The sequence below is a fragment of the Urtica dioica genome, chromosome 11 (genome assembly GCF_054948205.1).
Source record: "Urtica dioica subsp. dioica isolate 48M chromosome 11, U.dioica_male_clone48M_v1_H2, whole genome shotgun sequence".
NCBI lineage: Eukaryota > Viridiplantae > Streptophyta > Magnoliopsida > Rosales > Urticaceae > Urtica > Urtica dioica.
Genome location: NC_142766.1, coordinates 12231172 through 12254657, shown reverse-complemented (window position 1 = coordinate 12254657; position 23486 = coordinate 12231172). Strand labels below are relative to the sequence as shown.

At 34.2% G+C, this 23486-nt stretch overlaps 2 protein-coding genes across 5 annotated transcripts; both read left to right on the top strand.

Annotated features, from left to right (window-relative positions):
* Positions 1-186: 186 nt before the first annotated feature.
* LOC149381285 (uncharacterized) lies at positions 187-4729 on the top strand. The gene is made up of 9 exons (XM_089601328.1): positions 187-612; positions 863-1049; positions 1508-1641; positions 1745-1857; positions 2846-3107; positions 3634-3786; positions 4223-4302; positions 4417-4466; positions 4582-4729. The coding sequence occupies exons 1-9, from the start codon at positions 187-189 to the stop codon at positions 4716-4718; spliced, it is 1542 nt and encodes a 513-aa protein (XP_089457454.1). The 3' UTR covers positions 4719-4729.
* A 4037-nt stretch (positions 4730-8766) lies between these two features.
* Positions 8767-11596, top strand: LOC149381284 (ATPase complex subunit). Of its 4 annotated transcripts, none has more exons than XM_089629784.1 (7): positions 8767-9009; positions 9096-9159; positions 9555-9716; positions 9896-9967; positions 10663-10841; positions 10947-11065; positions 11324-11596. In XM_089629784.1, exons 1-6 carry the CDS (start codon positions 8822-8824, stop codon positions 11062-11064), a joined length of 783 nt encoding a protein of 260 aa, XP_089485910.1. In that variant the 5' UTR covers positions 8767-8821; the 3' UTR covers position 11065; positions 11324-11596. The 4 variants fall into 4 exon arrangements, with proteins under 4 accessions (XP_089485910.1, XP_089485911.1, XP_089485909.1 ...); XM_089629785.1 differs by having other exon boundaries at positions 11290-11596; XM_089629783.1 differs by having other exon boundaries at positions 10947-11596.
* The last annotated feature ends 11890 nt before the right edge of the window (positions 11597-23486 follow it).

Sequence of the window (23486 nt, the reverse complement as noted above, 5' to 3'; positions counted from 1 at the left end):
ATTCAAAGTACTCATTATAGAAACTGAGTGTGACTAATTTTATGTAAACTAAAAAGTTCCTAAAATTCAATGTACTATTTCCTAAGAAAAAAATAAAGACCACTACATAAACTACCATTAATTACTATATAAGAGCGTGTAGGTTAGAAGCAAAAGATTCAAAGTCATCCTAACATTTTCCCCCAAATGAAGAGCTCTAAAAAGATTTCAAGGCAAGCATGCCTAATTCTTGTATTCCTCTTCTCAATAGTCTCTTTCTCTTCTTCTCTTCCTTCTCATCGTATTAAACCTAATTTGATTCCAAGATTGAGTCCAACAGAAAGAACACCACCATTCCTTCATGATTATCAAACCCTTTCTTTGGACTCAGTCTCCAACGATTTATTAGAGACTTATTTCTACAACCAAACCCTTGACCATTTCAACTATAGGCCCGAAAGCTATAAAACTTTCCCACAAAGATTTGTTGTGAACTCCAAATATTGGGGTGGGAAGAATGCTCCGATCTTCGCTTACTTCGGAGCGGAAGCGCCTTTAGACGGTGACATTCAAGTGATCGGGTTCTTGGACAATAACGCCCTTCAATTCAAAGCCCTACTTGTCTACATAGAGGTACAAGTTTTTTTTTAACCATAAGTTGGTCATAATTAAGCTTTTTTTAAATAAAAAAATATCTATTTGTATTATTAAAATTATTGTATGTCAACGTATATATTACAAGAGATCCTAAAAACATGTGGCACCTATGTTCTTACTCTTGGATAAGTTTATCATTGCTCTACTGTTCTAGGCGAATATCATATGGATGAAAAAGTGTTGCTGATTATTGGTTTATGCATATATACTATTTTTTTTTTATCAGCATAGATATTATGGAAAATCGATTCCTTTTGGGTCAAGGAAAGAGGCGATGGGTAATGCAAGCACACGTGGGTATTTTAACTCTGCTCAAGCAATTGCAGATTACGCAGAAATTCTCTTACATGTAAAGGATAAATACCTCGCTCCAAATTCTCCAGTAATTGTTATTGGTGGTTCATATGGAGGAAGTAAGTAATAATATGATTTTCTTTTAATATCCTTACTCCTAATTGATATCAATTCAAAAGACAAAACCCTAGTCTTCTCTATCTCGTGAAATCAATTATCACCCTTAGGATAACGAACCAATGAAGGGAAAAAAAGTGATAGAGTACTTAATTTACCTCTTCCACTCACAAAAGAAAGATAATAAACAGGTTCTTTCTCAACCAAATATTCGATAGACTAATAAAAAGATGTTTTTACTACAGAACTTAACAAGTTATAGATCGAGTAATAGATCTGAATATAATTTATTTCGAATAATTTTGTCATTAAATATAAGTGCGTTTTTCTTTACTTTATTTCAAAATAATAATTATAAGCGGCATGTCTTTTAATTATTTTCTCATATTAATCTAAATTATCTATCTGTAAAGCATATTTAATTTCATTTTAATTGATTTTTCCTTATATAATTATGCAGTGTTGGCTTCTTGGTTCCGATTGAAATACCCTCATATTGCTCTTGGAGCATTGGCCTCATCAGCTCCGATTCTGTACTTTGATGATATCACACCACAAAATGGTTTCTACGAAATTGTCACCAAGGAATTTAGAGTTAATATCACACAAATTATTTATATTTGTCTTAATACATAAATTTTTATTTCATACCTATAAACTTAACACATATCATACGTATCAATAATTAAAATTACAGGAAGCTAGCCAGAGTTGTCATGACACAATAGCGAAATCGTGGTCCGAAATTGATAAAGTTGCTTCGAAGCCCGGCGGACTTGCAATACTTAATCGGAAATTCAATACTTGCAGGTAACTTTAATATGTACGTATATAGTAATCTAGTTAGTTGTATATTTACATGAATATATATATATATATATATATATATATATATATATATATATATATATATATATACTCAACTCTTTTTCTTCTTTTAGTTACGTTTGTAGACAAATTTTCATATTGACTATTCATTATTATACATACTAAATATTACTTTTACAAATTTTGAAAAACATAAAATTATAAAAGTTTGGCCGTTTACTTTATCTTGGAGACTTGGAGTCTTGGTACGCACATTTATCTATTTACTTTCTTATTTAAAAAACAAAAACAAAACTTATATCTACTTTCTGGAAGTCCATCCTTTAATTTTGTTTTTAGAGTTAAAATTATTATTAAGATAACAAATATAAATATCTGTAGAAGCTGCATATGATGAGCTTCGTTTTTTTTTTATTCATTATGTTTTGTAGTGATTACATAAATATCAAATTACCCTTATGTCCTTGCTTAAAGAAAAACTCCATACTCTTTATTAATATCAATATTTTCAGTGCTAGGGTTGGAATTAATAAGGTCGCAAGAGTATTTAGTTGTGTATAAGATATTCGAGTGCTATGTACGACACAAGATTTGCTCCTCTACAAATGAATGCGCATAGCAGATTTAGTAATACACAGGCACAAAAAAAAAAGATTCGTTTCTATACCTCTAAGAAAAAGATTCACGACTGATTCTGTATATTATTGGTCCACCTATATTGTTTTACAAAGAGAATAATTTTCAACTAATTAATACGTGGAATGTCTATTCAAAGCAAAAAGTTGGCCATTGAAAAGGCTTATCAGTTATAGTAACTTAGTATTGAGTAACAGCGAGTCGTACGTTTATAGTAAGTTGACAAAATCAGATCAAGGGTAAGCCAAGCAACAGTGACTCTATATATACAAAGCTTATAAATCAATCTGAGGAAATCATTGATGTATATCATCTACCATGCATGTATTTGTAGGCCTTTGAATAACTCTACAGAGCTAAAGAAGTCGCTGATGCTAACGTACGCCGCGGCAGCGCAGTACAGCCAACCACCGAACTATTATCCAGTGAATATGGTGTGTCAAGGCATTGACAACGCCTCTAATAATTCAAGTGATATTTTGGAGAAAATATTATCAGGCCTTGTCTCATTTACATCTCGTCAACCCTGTTACATCAACCAGCCACGTATTCTTTCTGAGACTGAGACTGAGACTGAGACTGGTTGGAGTTGGCAGGTAATCATCCATTCATCATTATATTCATCAATAATATTACGGCTTATTTTTCCATACGTGACTCCTAATTTTTTTTAATATTCGTCATTATGTATTTTTTTCATTTTAATTTCAAAATCAGTAACTGTGACTTTTTTTGTCAAAATCTCAAACGTGTAACGTTTTTTTCTTGGTTAAAATAGTCAGCTCTCATGCGCTCCATAGACATCGTTGATAAAAAAAAATGAATAATTACAGTACATTTGGCTATCATTTGTTCAGATGATCATTATACGTACCAAAAGAACAAAAATTAAAGTCGCATAGCCCTACACTCAAAGTTTCGTCAAAGTGCCAAAATTTTAAAATTCAGGAGATTATTAGTGCCCTCAAACCCTAAGCCTTAAAAGTTAAAAGTTAAAATTGATTCTCATATTCTGGTATTGGGAAAATGTAACCTATAATTTAGAGACTATATAAATATAAATGAGTGGATTTATTAACTCACCGCGACCAATATATATTTCTCATATATATGTATATATAGACATGCAGTGAGATGGTGATTCCAATAGGAAGAAAGAATAATAGCATGTTTGAAGATTCGGCATTCGATCTTGATGTCTTCATTAAGGACTGCACTGACTTCTATGGTGTCCCTCCTCGCCCTCATTGGGCCACTTCTTACTATGGTGGCCATGTATGTTTATCATCATCATCCTCATAATTTAATTTACTCTCTTTTTCCAGTTGAATAAAACGAATTTTTAGTACTTTGTATGGAAGCAGCAAGGAGAGAGAGAGAGAGAGAGAGAGAGAGAGAGAGAGACTAAATTTGGTTATTAGTTAGCATGTGGCACTAGGTAGCTAATAATGGTATTTTGCAGAAGTAATAGGGACTTGTTTTAGTCTTGGTATTTTTTTCTATATATAGGCGTCATTCTGATCTTAGCGTAATAGTTATTCATTTAATTACCTAGTGAGCTATAGGTCACATATCCCGATCAATACCTTGAGAAGATAATGGTATCTTAATGTTTTTTTTTTCTTTAAAGTGTTAGTATTATTATTCCCAGTGTTTATTTCTCATTTTTATGTAACTAACTGCACACATTATGTGGCAATGCATATTGCAGGATATAAAGCTGATACTCAACAGATTCGGTAGCAATATCATTTTCTCCAACGGCCTCAGAGATCCTTGGAGCAGCGGCGGGTAATTATACTAATTACTCGTGTTTAAAAAATTATAAATTAGCATGAAAATAATTATTGTTCTCTTAACTTTGTTTACGGTTTATCAATTTAAAATTTTCTTTCCCTCAAATAGGGTTTTGGAGGATATATCAAAAAGTATTCTGGCCATACATACAGCCAACGGTAGTTACTGATAATTTGTCTTCACAATTAATTTATGATTATATCTTATTATGTCTTCACATGTTTTATAATATTAATATCTGGGCAGCTAAATCTATAACCTTGATTTTTACAGGGTCTCATTGCCTGGATATATTGTACGCAAAGGAAACCGATCCAAATTGGTTAGTCGAGCAGCGAAAGATTGAGGTTAACGTTATCAAAAGATGGATTCATCAATATTACGTACATCTTCGAAAGTTCAAAAAATAGGAACAAGTCAAAAGGGGAATAGTGGCTTTTTCATTCCTAATTTCAATAAATTAATGCAATATAATATATGTATTAAGACTGTTATTTCATGTTCGAGGGATAAACTCCAACAAAATCGAGACCTTATATGTGATGCAAAGATATTAAAATTTGAATGAATATCGCGTTATATTTTGTTTGTATTAATTAATGAGCTGTTTCAATGTAATAAATACGAAAATACATTAATTATCGATGTCTATCTGATAGTACGAGGATTACATATTTACATTTACACATGTATAAAAATGAATTATGTCCACTCAAAGACAAGAAGTCTCGTTGCGTGCCGACCTCTCCCACCAAAACAACTTCCTCCAATGAAAATGAACAAGGTTTGATATATCATCTTGTCTCAAACCCTATGATGAAAAATAAATGTTTTTTAGCTCTTACTAATTAAAAGAGTATATTAATATTGTGATTGTGACACAGATCATGGAAGAAAACCCTCATCTTCCATTGAACTTGACTTTATTTTTGTTGTGGTTTTCTTACCACTAAAACAATTTAGTGTTTCTCCTCGGTTTGGATCTAATTATTAAGTACTACTTTTAGTTTTCTTATGAAACACTACCTTGAAAGTGTATTATGTTATACCCCCGTCTTCATATGTTATAGTTTGTCTCTGATTCTAAAGCTGAGTATACTCTGATTACTATGATACATTTCAGCAATAGGTACTTTTGACACTTTTTTTATTTAAAATGGGGGAAATTTTAAAATTTACCTGTTGTTGTTTTTTGCCATAATAAAAGGAGGAAATGGCGGCATAAATATCTAATGTTTTCAATTTTATACGCTTACATATTCATTCTTTTTTTTTCTGACTTGTTTTACTTGTACCGTTATTACTAAACCATTAAATTTGAATGGTAAGACACGTGACAACCGCAAAAAAAAAAAAAAAAAAAAAAAAAAAAAAAAAAAAAAAAAAAAAAAATGAGTGTAAAAGTATTTAAAGTAAAAAAAATATTAAGTATGTATGCCGCAATTTCCTCAAAAAAAAAAAAAAAAATTGACTCTAGTTTAACACAAAATTTTGAAATTTTTTTTTAAACACATGTTAAAGTATATTATTGAAAAGAGAAGCTCTATTTCACAAGATAATACTTAAACTTATATTCTAACTGGGAATTTTGTTATTTTGAGTATTTTGATAGAGATCATTGTGCTCATTGTAATTGGAAAACAAAAAATCTTCAACTTTAGATCTTATTTTGGTGAGACAAATTTCTAAAGAGAAATTGAGGTACCCGAAAATGAGAATACTCCCCAAACTTTTTAAGGATAAAAGATAATATTTCATTTAATAATGTTATTCTTAGGAGAAATAAAAATTTGATCTGATTAGACCTCAATGAGCGGCATTGACTAAATTTGATTTATAGATGGCCTTTTTGTATTAAAGTTAGAATCCGAGTTTCATTATAAATCAATGCAATAAAGATTCTCTTTTCAATACATTTGTTTAAGAAAATTCTCAAAAATTTACGTTAAAATAGAGTCAAGTTTAATTTTTGGGGGAAGATGTTGGCATAAATATTTAATGATTTCGAATTTATACACTTATTTACTCATTCTTTTTTTCAGTGGTTGCCACGTGTCTTCCCATCTAAATTTAATGGCTTGAAGATAACGGAAAAAAAAAATTAATATATAAGTGTATAAAACTGAAAATATTAGATATTTATCCCACCATTTCCTCTAACTGCTATAATTATGATAACTTTAATATTATGATTATCTGCTATTATCATCTTGGACTTACTAATGACTGTCAGTACAAAGAGCTAACGATACTAAAGTGGCAAACAGATGATCGTACGCCTGTTCACTCTCAAAGAAAGTGCAAAATATGGGGGATAAATTTTTAATTCTAGTTTTTTTTTTTCTTTCATTCCTACGTTAAATGTACTTTTCATTTTTTTTCCTATTTTTCTAAAGCGTTTTATTTGATATTCGTGGTGTTCATCAATTACACTCAATGGTTTTGAAATCCTTCTTCAATGTGGTTAAGGATTACACCACTAGAAGACTGATCCCAAAGACTCGTGGCGAAGACTTCACATACGTGGCGTGTGATGATAATGTTGGGAAGTACGCTAAACAAATTTAACTGGGATATCTATTGATAATCGAGCTGTCAAATTTAGCACCAAAATTTTAAGTTGTGTGGTTAGATCGGATCTAATTCTCTAATTATGATTAAATTATAATTCAGATCATATATAATTAATTATTAAGTGCATAATTGAATTATAACAAATTACATTCAATTTAATAACGAATTAATAACATGAGGTGATGAATTCCATAATCGCAAATATTCTAATGCAGACGAAAGAGTAGACTTTAATCAATTACAAAAGGAACCTCGTAATATTTACATGGAAGTCCTTATGTAAGCTACACCCTTATGAACAGTTCGTTGTGATCCTCAACTCTTTCTTCATTCGGACGGCTGAGCTTTCTCGGGATCCTCCTTGATTCTTCGATTCTTCGCACATCTTATTTGCTTGTTCTTCAAACTGACACATTAGGCTTCCAAGTCGTTCTCAAGATGGACGAAGACGAATAGAGTGGGCTAACTCCTTATTTGCTTAATTGAATCAACGAGGGATTCGTTGAAATAGTAACAAATGTTTCTGGGAAGATGAATTTTGGAATAAATATTTAAGAGAGAGAGAGAGAGTGTGTGACCAATTTCTCTAGGATGAGAATGGCCTTCGTTGGTCAAATTTATTTCTCTTTGCCTTGTATTCATAATTATACTTTTTCCAAAAATCCTAATTGAGAGGAAAAATCTCAACACTTTATTTTGTGGAGAAATTATGGCAAAAATACTCAATGTTCAGACAAAACACTACTTATATACTCATTCTTTTTTTTCTAGCGCAAAAATACTCAAAGTTTCAAATTTAATTACACGTAAATACTTTGTCGTTAAAATTTCTGTTTGAACTTAACGGTCCGAGTAGTAACGAACACTATAATGTAACATGTTATATATAAGTAGTATTTTGAACAAACATTGAGTATTATTGTCACCATTTCCCCTTATTTTTGTATTCAGTTCCTAGAATTTAGCACAATCATGACTGTTATTTAGAATATTTCATTCTTAAAATATCTTAATCTTCTAGGTTTAAGTAAAACAAAATTTCAAGCTCATTGAATAAGACCCACATGTCACCCACTAGAAGTTGGCACGACATCTTTCAGCATAGGGACTTCATTAAGAAGAGGGTGTTTCACATCATCGAAGATGTCTGAGGTACTTGTATTTTTTCGTATCCCTGAATTAGAGATGGTTACATCTAAAGGTCGAGTTCTTGTGAATTTGGGATTTCAGCGACGATTGCGGAATTTTTGGAATCTTCGGCAAGATAATGGGACCAAGATCGAATTCATCTATCATGTGGTCAAAAACTGCAATGATCGGGTTAGGTGGGCTTGGCAATGCAGCTAGATGTGCGCTGGAGGCTGAAATGTTAGGGATCATGATGAATATGTGGTTGGCAAGATTAAGGAACCTTCAGAGTTGTTTTTAGTGGAGGGAGATAACAAGGCGGTCATGGACGCGCTTGCTCTGCGAAGCAAGAGTCCTACTTGTATCCCTATTTCTGAGCAGATTCTTACTCTGAGCACGAGGTTTCTTTTTTGTGAATTTAGATGGGTGTCTAGAAATTGTAATCAAGTGGCACACCACTTGAGTAAATGAGCTATTGAGTCAAGTGATTATGGTTTTGTAATGACGGGGATTTTCCGTTTTTTGTGCGATAAATTTTATAGTTGAAAATTGTTGTGAAATGAGATGGAAAGATTACTCTTTTGTCTTCGTTGCACCTTTTTAAGGGACGACTATGTTTTGAGTTTTGATGAGGCCCATCTGATTTTGTTTTAACATAAAAAAAAATAATAATAAATAAATAAATAAAAACACTTTGGTGCGACAATGACTAAATTGACATCGCCTCGTTAAATAAAACCCTTCCACTATAGTCAGAGAAATCAAAACCCCCCATCGAAGAGAAAGAGTGAGGGAGAGAAAGCAATTCGAGATGAATGGGATCAAGAGAGTACTGTCTCAATCGTCCGTTACAGCTCTCAAATACACCATCAAGAAGAACAAAATCTCTCGTGAAATCCCTCTTTCCCACCATTTCCTTCCCCAGAGATCCTCAACTCGTTTCCTCGACTTTTACAATCTCGGAAACAAAGAAGCCATAAAGAAAGAGCAAGCTCGACTGTGAGTTGTTTTTTTTTACTTCTTCTTCCCGCCTTTTGATTTTGGGTCCCATACCCATTTCTCATATGAACAATTGACTATGGCAGTGCAGATGAGATGACCCGAGGTTACTTTGCCGATATGTCCGAGCTTAAGCAACATGGTGGTAAGGTAACAAAAGGCCATTAATTCGAAGAATATCGATTTTTACCCTCTGCCATTGTGGCTCGGTGTTGACTTTTGACTTGAAATAGGTTGTGGAATGTAATTTAGTACCATTGGTCTGGATAATTGTTTTGAGGTACTGAACTGATTTGAGTCCCTTGTTCTATTTCCTATTTATTTGAAAAGTTACGGAAGATCATAGTTCCCGAGTTTCTGATGTTTTTGTGATGACTGTCATGATATCCATAATATAATTCATTTGTCGGTCTCTGATCATCTTGATTTAGGAGAAAAGATACAATAAAGTAACATAGGATGCGAGATTTGAAGTGCTTGGTGACTGAGAATATCTATGAAAAAGATTTTGTCAGTGTTAATTGTTTTTGTAACATATGTATCAGATTGCTTCGGCGAACAAGGTGATGATCCCTGCAATGTCGGCGGTGAAGTTTCCCGCCTTAGAAGTTAGCTTCTCCGATGGGAGAATCGTTCCCATACCGACGAGTTCAACAGAATCACCAAAGGCATCTTTAATTTGCATTTCGTTCCGAGCAAACTCACAGGTACAAGATGTTATTATAGAACTTAAGAAATCTGTATTAAGAGCTTGGATTATATGGATATTAATTTTTTTTTATAAATATTGATGTCTATTGATATCGTGTTAAGAACTTGTATTCATATTTTTTTTTTATCAATATTGATGTTAATATGTCTATTTCCTTTTACGTTTTTCTTATAGTCGATGGTTGAATCTTGGAGCTTGCCTTTCCTTGACGCCTTTCGTAGTTCAGAAGATATCCGCCTATATGAGGTGATGTGTCATCTCGGTTCGATATTACGAGAATTCGTACTTGGGCCCTTAAACTGTAATTTTGGTTAACGTAGTCCTCAAACTTATCATTTGACAGCCCAAGTCCTTGTGTTAATAATTGTTTTTTAGGACAATTGATACATGGTAGAGGCATGTGATGTAATGAAATGATAATAAAAAAGTATAAATGACTCAACACCAAGGGGTTGGTCTAGTGGTAAGGGCGATTCTTGGGACCTTGTATGTCCTCGGTTCGATTCCCATTGGACGCAACAATTGGAGCCACTGGGGTAGTCTCACAGTCGATAATGCCAGGGCCTCATGGATGAATGTATAAATGACTCTATTAACTAGTCATGTGCTTATTATCACTTGTTAATTTTGATTCCATAATTAACTTATCCCTGCAAAGTGATTGAAATTGCCAAAAGTAATTAGCTCGAGGACTAAAATTAACTTTAGTTAAGGGCCGAAGTGAAAGTTCCCATATAATTCAAGGGCTCGTGCGTCCAATTTTCACTTTCTTTTTTTTTTTAATCTGAAATTGCGCTTCAAAGCTCTGAGATTGAAAGTATTTCACTTGTTGCACATTTGGTTCACTCATCTTCAACTTAATGTTCTTAATTGGATATAGTTTTTACTTTTCGGTATTTAAGCTATTGCGTAATATCTATTGACAGAATATTATTCTTCAGGTATCGTTTATAGATTCGTGGCTGTTGTGTAGGACTCCGATCAAGAAGTTGCTCCTTCGATTCATGAAGAAATCCAAAGATGATGGAGCGAGTGGTGCACTTAAGAGGCAAATTGTTTATTCATTTGGTGACCATTATTACTTCAGAAAAGAACTTCATATACTGAACCTTCTAACTGGGTACAAAATCTTTTCATTGCCATTTTTTCTTTTTTCTTTTTTGCTTTGCTAAATGCAAAAACTTCGGATGAGTAATCACCATCGTAAATATGGGTTATCGTGCAGTTATATTTTCCTTCTCGACAAATTCGGTAGAATAAGATGGCAAGGATTCGGGTCCGCGTCTCAAGAGGAGCTAGCATCGCTTTGCTCTTGCACAAAGCTTCTTTTAGAAGAGGATTGAGGTAAAAGAGCTAAATCAGCTGCATGGTCGTTCACTCGTACTTTCTCGTGACTTTGGAGAGCTCAATTGATGAGCATTTTCCACTCATGAGTTGAAAATTACTAATTACCAAAACCCTCTTGAGGATGATTCATACTATGGATTAAGAAGTTAATAAATAAGTTTGTGTGTTTCAAACTAGAAACACGAAATTTGAAGTAAAAGCCTTCAATTGTTTCCTTGTAGAGTAATCACTTGATTCGAGTAATATCGTTTTCAGTGTCATCGGAGCATGAAAATGTATGCTTTGAACACCATTCTTACACACCAATGAGCAACAAATAAGCTCAGATGGCCACGGAAGTTTTGACCTTGTGGAAGGAAGTTCAGCTAGTTATGCAAATAACAAGGAAAAGGAAACGAATACCTGTTTTTGACTTCAGGTGGGGGATTTCTGGAATGTTTGGATTGTTTAACGCAAGACTTCAGTGTTTGTTTAGAGTACTTGAGATTTTTGCGCATCTTTTCATTTAATAATGTGATCATTTTAATACTAAGAGTTTTTCTACACGTTTTTTATTTGGGAAATTAACAGCAATAACAACAATTATTTGTCACTTACTAAAAATTACCCAAAATTCAAATATTGACAAATCTAATACCAAATGTGTCACGAAATCAGTCAGTTCGTGACCGGTTTGGTACTAAATATGTCAATATTTGAGTTTTTTGTGATTTTTTGTAAGTGTCAAGCAAATGATATTATTGTTGATATTAGTGCGGTCAATTTCCCTGTTGTTTTTACACAATATCACGTCAATACAAAGCATTTATTTTAAACTTCATATCAGTATAATATTAGCTGACCCACTAGCCATTTATTTTTCCGGCTGTACCCACAAGAAATAACATATTTTCCGACAGTTATAAATCTCCTTAAAAATAATTTATAAAAAAAATTACATCACACTTCTCGCCGAGCACCAATGTAGTTACTAACTACGGGAGATCGATCGAATCCTTTAGATGTAAAACTGATGAAGGCATGAACAAGTATAATTGGGCTGCATTCTGATGTGATCAGAGAAACTTAGCGCTTTCGCAAAGGCCATTTACAATCCCATCTCCATGAAGGCCTAATGTTCTGCAAAGATCTCTCTCTCTCTCTCTCTCTCTCTCTCTCTCTCTCTCTCTCTCTCTCTCTCTCTCTCTCTCTCTCTCTGTAGTCGGATGCCCAGCGGCTATGCAATTTGATCTAGGAGCAGGAGACCCAAGGACTCGTCGTCCATGTGATTCAATATATTATCGGTGAGTGGTTGTCGAGTTTGCGAGTCTTGTTCTCATGTTGTACATTGCTTATACTGCATGTTTTATGATTTTCATCATAAAATGATATTTTAGGGTAAACGGGTGTTTAAAAAAAAAATAGTTACAATATCATAAGGTTTTATTCTAGTATTTTGCCGTCCAATTTATCGATTTGTCTGTTGTTAGGACCTTAAAGGAAGTATCATAATTAGAAATTGGTATTGCTAGGAAAGTGAGGTAAATTATTAATGAAGATTGGGATTTTAATAGAACCATATCTTGCGTTTTTCTATTTTGAATGACGAAATTTAGGGCCTACCAACTTTATAGTATACTCACTAATTTTAATTTTAATATATTGTCCCTTTTGCAAATGGATATATTCATCCTATTTTTTTAAAGATAAAAAGGAAAAATGATACAAAATCGCAATTTGAAACTTATTGATTAACAAAATAGTCAAAATTTCAACTTTTCAGTAAAGTAGCCAAATTTACGTTTTCAAAATTTGTATGACAACCAGGATTAAAAATTTTGACGATTATTATAAGCAATTTATCACGTAAAAAAAATTAATCTTGGGATCAAATTTTTTTTTTTGAAATCAGATTGCTGCACATTTTGGTTATTTCACTCAATTAAGACAAACTTTGATTATTTTACAAAATCCGTAACTTTTAAAATGACTATTTAGTTACATTATCCAAGATAAAAATTAATTAATCAAGGATCAACCTGGAAAATTTTACTAATAATTCTAAACGAAATCTTCAATCAAATTAATTGTACTAAAAAAAATTGAGTAGTAATTGGTTTTTTTCCCGGAAATTAAAAACTTATGGTGTCATTGTCACGTTTACGTTGACCCAATTAATACATATGACACGTCTTTTCCAATTCAACGCGAAACAGATCAACTAGCATTGCATGCAAATAGTATTGACTAGGACGATTGTCACCCTTTCTGATTTTGATTTCTTTGACTGGGATTTCTGGTTTTGTTTAGTTTCACTTTGAGACTTCACTTTTCTTCTCAGACGGGTGAGAGTACCAAAATACCCTCTGTTTCCCACATGCATATTCTTGGGCGTTGTCTCGACGCAAAGAAGAGTCTTATTATTCCCTTCTATCATCTCTTTTATTTAATCTCATTTCCTCGGAAGTTTCCTTTGGATTGTGACGTAGAACGAATACACGTCACTTCTCTACGTAATTTGTGACCACGTCTCTATCCTCAAACGCATGCCCCTTTTTTGTGCCAAACTTCGTAAACAAGGGAAACAATATATATATATATATATATATATATATATATATATATATATTATAATTAAGAAGACTGCATTACAACGTAGGTCCCATAATCAACTTTCCACCGAATTTTCGATTATGATAACAATCGCAATAAAATTGTAAATATTCGTTAGATAAAGCGATTATGTATGTAAACAAATTTCACCTTTTTTTTTAACTAGCCATATTGATCAACTTCTGATTCATATTTTGACTTTCAATGAATTTGGACGTTTTACTTCACAAACGATTTCTAATGAATTTTCATGTTGAATTTAACGATTTCTAATGAATTTTCAGCATCAAATTTTATCAGTTTTTTTCTTAAATTTGGTCTCATGTTGATATGATCCTCCGAGCACGGAAATAAAGGTATTTTAAAGCTTTAATTCTAAATTCAAAGGCTGAAGACTTCAACGAAAAATTTCATGGTTTAAGTCAAGACGAATGGAAAAAGTATAAAGTTAGCCGTAGACTAATCTGCACCTTTGCAGTCAAAATGATTACGTTATCAATGGGAGATGATATTTTGAAGCAAAAACGTTATTGCCTTGATCAGATTCTGAAATGGAGTGGCTATTATGTTACCAGCATTATTTCAGCTCCATTTAGTGGCGCTATTAATGGCCTTAAACTGAAAGGTTATTATTATTGTGTGTTTTAATTATTTTAGTGGGTTTAAATGGTTTTTAATTATGATTGTGTTTAATGATTGTTAGTGGGTTTTAATGTGTGATAACGTGGTCTGATTACTTATGGGTTCTTAATCATGGTTTAATGGTTGTTAGTAAGTTTTAATGTGTGACTTTTGTTTTTTCAGATATTTCATGCTTATATATACTTTTTCATTTTAATGAAAAAAATATCCAGATTTTGATATATATATATATATATATATATATATATATATATATATATATATATATATATATAAGAGTCTTCTCCTGAGTTCTATATGAACTTTTTATCGAACTTATCAAGACGAGTCTTGTGGCGTTCAAACTGACTTATCAATCGGTCTTTCGTATCCGATCATGGCGTCATTTAATCCCCGACTTATCAAACGAGTTTTCACCATCGTTTGTGGCGTCTTCGTTATTCCAAGGTTCGCGTCTCTATAGGCGTTAGGTCACGGAGTCACCAAACTTGTGGAGAAAAGGATCCTTCCGCTGGAAATCGTGCTCCTCGCAACGAGTATCGCGTCACATGTCACGCCAACTTATTTCAATGAAATATTTGTAACTGAGTTATCATACTCAGTTGGAATGGTATCGATGGAGTCGAGTAAGCTCTTCTGTCTGTGAGAATATCTTTTTCCTAGACCTTGCGGCCGGTGGTTCTTAATCAAATGCCTCATTTAATAAAAAAAAAGTTAGTGTTCCATTAGATATTTATGTACTATTTAATATTTAATGTTATCTCTTTATCTTTTCAACATTAGTTTGAACTTTAGGATATAAATAGATCGCCTCATTGAAGAGTGGAGAGCCTCCGCTGAGACTCCTTCACCTAGGGAGGTTGCAAAATCTTACTGAGCTATATTTGTAAAGGGAATTACTACACATTGACAATCCATTGATAATTAAACTAGTTTGTTCATGGGTTTGCCCATAACCTCATGAATTGCGAATTATTTATTGGAATTCTTTCTCCTTAAACCACCAAAGTTCAAGACAGAATTGTTTCGATTGCATCGTCTGAGAAACTTGGGTCGGGTCCAAAAGAATTTGTATAGCATGGTTGCACGGTGATCATATACGTAGAACTCATATGGAAATTCATGAATCATGAGCCACATAGTCGTAAATTTACACGTGTTCTCATTCTTCCGGTCCACATGCACATATTTAAATAGCATAATGTTTTGTCGAAATATCACGGTTCGTTCTCTAATACTAGTTTCATTTCCTTTTCATCACTAGTATTATAGAGGAAATTGTTTGCTTCCAGCTGATTAATCTCAAAACTGCCTTTCGAATTCTACATAAAGGCGAAGTCCTTAAAAAATTATTTGTACCAAAATAGCAGTGATTTTTTTTTCCTAAAACACTTAATCAGACCTCTTCTCTCGTTCTTGCCAGAAAGAAAGAGTCGTTGGAGATGCACAATCATATCGTCCATGGCTTTGAAAAGTTGTGAATGATTTTTCTGAATTCTATACATTATTATAGGTTGAGTTCATGAAACGGTTGAAGAATCTAGATCTGAGCTTAAATATTTGTGTGAATGAACTGACTTTCATTACCATTTACTATCGAGGTCAATGAGTTATATACATTTGAATGACCTTGGTTAGTTACAACTGATATCTAACGGGGTTAAATCAATAGGTGTTGGAGCTGCAACAATAGCTTTAGTTGTAGCTGTAGTCGGTATCAGAAATGTAGGTAGTTAGTTGGTTACACTATGGTTTGGTAAAATTAGTCCACCTAGCACATACTTACCGGGTTGAATTTAGTATAGGCTTGATGGCTAACTAAATCTGATAGCCGCCCTCAAACTTGACTCCGCTACAGATGAGGAAGCGAGGTCTTCAAGGTGTAGCTTGTCTCGCATGTAAGTGAACTGACACACTGAGAGTGACTTGGTTAATACATCTGGAACTTGTTCCTCATAACAGAAAAAACGAACGTCGAGCTCCTTGTTGAGCACTCTATCTCGGAAAAAAATGAATGTCAATCTCAATATGCTTATGCGTTGTTGAAACCCCAGGCTGAATGCCAAAAGACTAGCCCCAATGTTATCGTACCATATCAGAAGTGGTTGTTCAACAACCAAAACAAGCTCGTGGAACAGAGATTTAAACCAGAGTACGTCCTTTGTCGCCGAGGCCAAGGCGCGATATTTTGCTTCAGTGCTAGAACGAGCCACCGCTTAATGTTTATGAGAACTCTAGTTGAGGAGGTTATCGCCAATGTAAAGACAATGATCACTTATGGAGTGCCAGTCATCAATGTCTCCCGCTCAATCTCCTTCGGTGAAGATGTGGAAGGAAAAGCGCGTTACAGGTAAAAACGTGACACCATAGCTAACAATTCCATGGGTAGTCATTTACACACTGACCAGTGATCAACCGTTAGCGTGGAGAGTGTTGGTGATAAACCGGGTTGGTATCAGACACGAACAATCGCTCTGACACCAAGGGTTGTTGATTATTCACCTTATCATAATAACCGTGAGGAAAAAAATTAATTACGCTATCTTAAGCTAATCAATTTAATGATTGTTAAAAAAAAGATCTAGTTTTGTTTAATTAATATATGTGTCAAGCAATCAATATAAAGAGACGAGTTATTAGAAAACTTACTGGTTTCTCCTTAAGCTTCCTAAATCGGGCTATCCTTTAGCTCTTCATCTTCTTCTCGTCTCGTCTCAGCCTCCCAGTATCGTCCTCTTCGATCAGCCCTCTGGGATGTCTCTGAAACTCTCGGGATTTCCTTTGTTTCGCCTTGATGACACCTTAGTCTGCCAAAACGTAATCTCCGAACGAACAAGAATACAGTGTGGGCACACTCTGAATCTCACTACGACTCTGATTTATGATTTCAGATCATATCGTGTTTATGTGAATGGAATCACGAAATTCTGAGGGAGATGGAGATGGAGAGAGAGAGAGAGAGAGAATTTCGTCCACACTAGGTGTGATGGGCGAAATTTTTGCCTCTGCAAAAGTGTATTTTTGGCTTCCTCTTAGACCCCTATTTATAGTGGTAGAAAGGAGTTATTCTATGAAGATCCTAGAGATATTTAATTCTCCTTTATTCTTTTCTATTTTGTAGTTAAGTATGAGCCATTGGATCTTGACTATAAATCTTACTTTTGCTCTAATCCATCAGATCATAATTTATGATATTTATTTTTCTTATTTTTCTCCTATATTCAAGGAATTTAGATATTTGACAATAATGAGGATAATATCTTATTTCCTTATTTAACGGAGAGAATATCTCTACCATTATTATTATCATAAATATTAGGAGAATATCTTATTTACTTATTTAATGGAGAGAGAATATCTCTACTATTATTATTCTCTCTCTTATTTAATTAGTTACTACAAATCTAGCAACTAATCAAGGATAGAATATTGGGTAATTAATAGTCTAATGTAGGCGCCCGCCCAACATAGTGCTATTGGGCCTAGGAATTTCGAATTTTACAGTGTTCAGGAGGCCTAACAATAAATTCAATTAATGATTTACCTGATCCAACAATAAATAATTAATTCCACAATAAATATTTAATTCGTCAAATAGATAAATTTCCGAATGAATGGTGCTAAATAATTTGTAGTTGTGAGATTATAATAATAATATTCATTATTACCAGAGAGTTCTTATCTCGGGGACTATAGACCTAGTAATAGAAGCTTACCAAATTCGATGAAAAAGACGAATTTTGATCAAATACTCCACTATGTAAGCCAAGACTGAACCCTCCTTTATACTAGAATTATGTTTACTTATCGTGACTAGTGTCTACTGATCTGGTCAGTTCGTGATCAATATCCTCCAGGTTTAACCCCTATCGAGAAATGTCAATTATTTCGGTATAGCTTTCTTGATACATATATATCCTAAGCATCGTTGCTTCCCCAGCGAAAGATTTTTTTCGAACGTACATACTTTGGAAGTGCCGGCAATCTATCGGTTCTGGAATCAACCCTTAGGCGAGTGAACATAGACCTTCTTTCAGGAAGGCTGGATTCTGTATCTTTCAACCACTTCTCACTCGAATCGTGTTTCAAAACTCTCAAGACATAAGCTGTGATTAGCATGATAGTAGCCTTTTAGCGAATAAGTCAAAGAGCGCGGTAACATGATCCAGTGTCCATAATCACTTCAGAATTTAGATCAAGTCTCACTGTGACCATCATAGCGACCTAAGTTAGTGTGTCGTAACGGTACTTAAACAAAACATCTACAACCTTGTCCGGGTCGTGCACCTATCACAAGTTCAGAATGCTCGCACGTCGTGGTCAACCTTCATTAGTGTTCCATATATATGACTTTAGATACAGCTATTCCGACGTATATCAATCATCGGTCATGTTTTAGCTCACCTTCCGAACTCAGGTGCCCAGCACGTGACTCGGTTTAATACGGAGGTTACGGATGATAGTTGTTATTGATTCTGATATTCAGAGCTCAATCCACTAATCATATGATGCTAATAAAGTAAACTATTATTCTATTTAGTAATCATTTATGATTTATTCATTATCTCTCATGGGCAAGAATTCCTAACATAGATGAACTGTCTAAGCTTCTTGACGGTGAAAGCAATGTTCGATTGCGTGCTAGTGAGGTATTGGAGCGAGCCAATTGTGCTTCTTTATAGATTAGGGCTATCGAATGGCTTGTTATCTATAGAGAACAACTTCTTATTTTGGCACATCGGGTTAGGGCTTGGCTTAGCGGGTATCATGTTGGTTTTCACGAGCAACTCCAAGGTGTATCTACATTGGGTGAGATATATAGGCACGTTGCCGTCCGATGAGCCTCGAATCCTAGAAAGTAATTGACATCTCCTAGGGTCTTGAGAGCAAATTGTTGGTCAAGATCCGTGATGACTTTCTTGATTTCCATAATACCATCACTGGTTATTAGAATATCGTCGACATAGATGATCATAATGAGGATTTTTCCATTAGAGCGCTTGTAGAAGAAGAAGCTATCACAAATGGCATTAATGAAGTCCCAGTGTGATAGAGCGTTCTTTAAGCTATCGTACCACACCCCCTTGGAGCTTGTTTCAAGCCGTACATAGCATGTTTGAGCTTGCAAATGTGGGTGGGTATTGTTGGGTCTTCAAAGCCAGTCGGTTTGAGAATGTAAACCATCTCTTGAAACACACCATTTAAAAACACGCTGTTGATGTCGACTTGCTGGATTTCCCAGCCATAGGTCATCGCGAGCGTGAGAATAACTCGAACGTATGGAGCTTTGACCATCGGACTGAAGGTCCCAAAATAACCCATGACACTTGTTTGTTGAAATCCTTTGACCACCAAGCATGCTTTGAATCGATCCAACGAGTTATCCGTCTTTCTTTTGATCATGTAAATCCACTTAATGTGGACTGTGTGCATGTTGTCTTCATATAGGACAATATCCCATGTGTCATTGACTTGATAGCACTAAGCTAAGCATGTATAGTGTTAGTCCATCGAGGGTTCGAGAGAGCCTATTGTATAGTAAATGGTTTACATAACAAATCTAAGAATGATGATTCCACATTAAACACTTTAGGTTTGAAAATGCCAACTTTAGACCTGATTACCATGACGTGCCATGAAGTGGAAGGAATGCCAGTTTGTGGACATAGCTAACTTTACAATGGCACAAGGATAAGAATTTATGAACGACATGCATGAAATGGGGGTTTAGGTGACGAGGCAAGCACAAGTTGGGACATGGGACTCGAAACTGACATGTGATACCGTTTAGGGCCCTAAACCCTAAACCGGATAGGAAACCGTTTTTTAAGAGTCCCCGTACCGGTATGTACAAAATCGGAATTTTTCTTGGATTTTGAGAAAACCGTTCCGATTTTTTGTGTTTTCGGGGAATTCGTCCACTTTCCAGTTGTTTTAGGCTAATTTTAATGCATTCCGATAGAAACTTACCGGTATGTGGTCAAATACCGACAATTCTTAAAATATGATGATATTTAGTGTTCTTCACGAAATTTTTCGTTACTTTTTGATGATTTAGTTCAAATTCTTAGATTCTAACTTCATTATTGTGTTTAGATTTGAATGTGTTATTAGCTTTTTTTGTTGAATTAATTATTGAATATGAAATTTTATGTATAATTAGTTGATTTTTAACATGAATATTATCATTATTGTGATTTTGTACTTTGTATTGAACTATGTCATTGAGTTTGTGTTGAATTTTGTTGAACTATTATTATATACTTTTTCATTTTTATGCTATGTTATGTATGAATTTTTAAAAAATATTTATTCACTATATTCCTCTCGGTAACAGTATTTGACGGTATTCCTTGACGTTAACAATAATTTCAACTATACATTTTCTTTTTTTTTTCTTCTAAATTCCACGGTATTCCTCTAGCTTACCTTCGGATACTAGTAAAATCTGTGTCCCGAAACGGTAACGATATTTCGATCATTGGTTGAAAGGGCTTTGTGGTTTTGTTATTTGACAAAGGAAAAGGAAATTGATGAAGTTTACCATATTTACAAGCATCACAAAACACAATATCATTAACAGAATTTGACACTTTTATTGATCTTAGAACTGTTTGTAGACATTGCTACAGAGGTGCCATAGTCTTACATGTCACATATTAACATTGCTAGGTTTAGACACAGGTAAAGATTTACAAGCTTTAGATTGTTCTACAGGCTTAACAACATAATTGACAACATTCAAATCAATAACATCAACAATTGGACTTCAATTATCTACAACAGAGAAAACAAGGCATGACTCAGACGTTTCAAGACCTGGATTTGAAGAAAAAGCAGCAATATCCAGTTGATATAAGCCATTTTTATGGTATCCTTTGAGTAAGACTTGACTTGACTCCTCATCCTTAACAAGACAATAAGTACTGTTAAACTCAATAAAAATACGATTGTCTTTTGTGAATTGAGAAATGCTCAAAAGATTATTGGTGATACTTGAAACATGAAGAATGATTTGCAGTAACAAATTCTTATAGGCAATATTCGTGTAGCATACAGAATCACTAATGTCAAAGATGTTAAGTGAGGAACCATTACCTACGATCAACTTCACTTTGCCTTTGTAGTCCTTCTTGTTGTTTACCAGGTTAGATGTAATTGGAGTGACGTGGTTGGTGGCGCAGTTATCGACATACCAAGCTACATCTACAGTCGGAGTGTTGGTGAAGGCCTGAGATTCATCCTCGATCTCCTCATCTTGAGCGGATGAGAGATAGGTCTAGCTTGATGCTCCAGAGTTGGCGTTGTTCGTTGTGTTGGCATTGTTGGAGTTGGATTGCTCAGGACCGGAGTAGCTCACATAAAAAAATATGGAAACATTTGACAGCAATGTGGCCCACGCGGCCTCAAAGTTGGCATTACGGTCTATATCTGTTGTTTCCACGATCACGAGCATGGCCACGACCTCGATTGTTTGGATTTCCACCTCGCTGCGATATGCCACATTAGCGGTGAGTGGGTTATAAACATGTGAGCCAATAACAGTGTTGTGTTGTTCCAGACGTAATTCATGTGATTGTAATATGAATTGGACCTCCTAGAGAGAGAGAGAAAGTCATGTCGCGAGGTCAAATTGACCACGACGAACTCATATTCCTGACCTAGGCCGCCAAGAATGTAAAGGATGAGCTTGTCATCGGCGATGAAATGTCCAACGGAGTTAAGCAAGTCTGTGAGACTACGTATCTTGAAAATGTATTCCTCGATTGGAGTAGCTAATTTCTTCAAATATCGCAATTGAAAACGAATCTGAAGAACTCGAACCTTCGATATTGTGATGAAGAGGTAGCGAAGCATTTGTCGGATCTCCGCCGACTAAGCATAGCGAGTCAGATATCCGAGCATGGACTATGAGATCGAAGAGATGAGCCAGCTAACGATGAATTGATCAAATCGGAACCAGCGCATAAACTCCGGATTGAGCGCCTGAGTGGTGACGCCATTGGATTCGGCGCTTGTGATGAAGTGTTGAGGACGTAGAGCCGTGTCAAGGAGGATTCAGTCGAGGCTGTAAGCGCGAACCGTTAGAAGTATCTGTGATCGCCAAAGGTTGTAGTTGGACCTCTCAAGTCTGGGCGTGGGAGGATTCAGATGTATCGACAATGCCTGATTGGCGTGCAGAGCAGATGATAGATTCTCTATTGACGATGTCCCCGAGCTTTGAGCCATGGACATTAGTCGAAGAAGAATAATGAATCGAAACGGAAAAGAGACTAGATTTCGAGCTCTGATACCATGAATAGATTGAAGAATCTAGATCTGAGATTAAGGATTTGTGTGAATGAATTGACTTTCATTACCATTCACTATCGAGCTCAATGAGCTTATATACATTTGACTGCCCTTGATTAGTTACAAGTTGCAACTGATATCTAACCAATCAAGCAACTGGTTGGTTACTATGATTAGGTATAATTAGTCCACCTGACACATGCTTGTCATGGATATGGTGTAGACTTAATGGAAAATATCAACAGTAAGAAAATGTTATATTACAAATATCACCATTTTCGTTTATTTTTTACAAAAAAAATAATAATAATAAAAAACTCCCCAAAATACCCTTAATGAAATAATTTTGTATTTTCTATTATATATACAAAAAAATTAATAAATTGTTCATATATAGTTAATAAATTGTTCATCAAAATTGTTCATATATATTGTTTCAATAGTTAATAAATTGTTTTTTTTTTTTGGCATCAATAATAAATTGTTATCGTACATGTTCATGAGTCATGACTTAATGAACGAGACATCCAAAACAAATTCCTTTTAGTCGTACACTTTTTCTTCTGTTTTTTCTTTTAACATTTTACACTTTATTTTAGAGAGAACACTTTACACTTTCAAATGTACGGAAACCTGCTTTGCAATTCCAATGGTCGGTAGAAGTTCCTATTTAATATAATTATTTCTTTATGAAAAAAGTATATATATATATGTATATATATCTTCCAAAATATTAATAAATAACATTATTCCTATTTTAATTAAAGTAAGTTTAACTATCACGTAATTTTTAATATTAATACATAATTATATGAATTTATAAAATCCCATGTAATAAATTTTATTCAGTTTGTGTAACTAATCCAAAAAATGAAAAAAATGATACAAAATA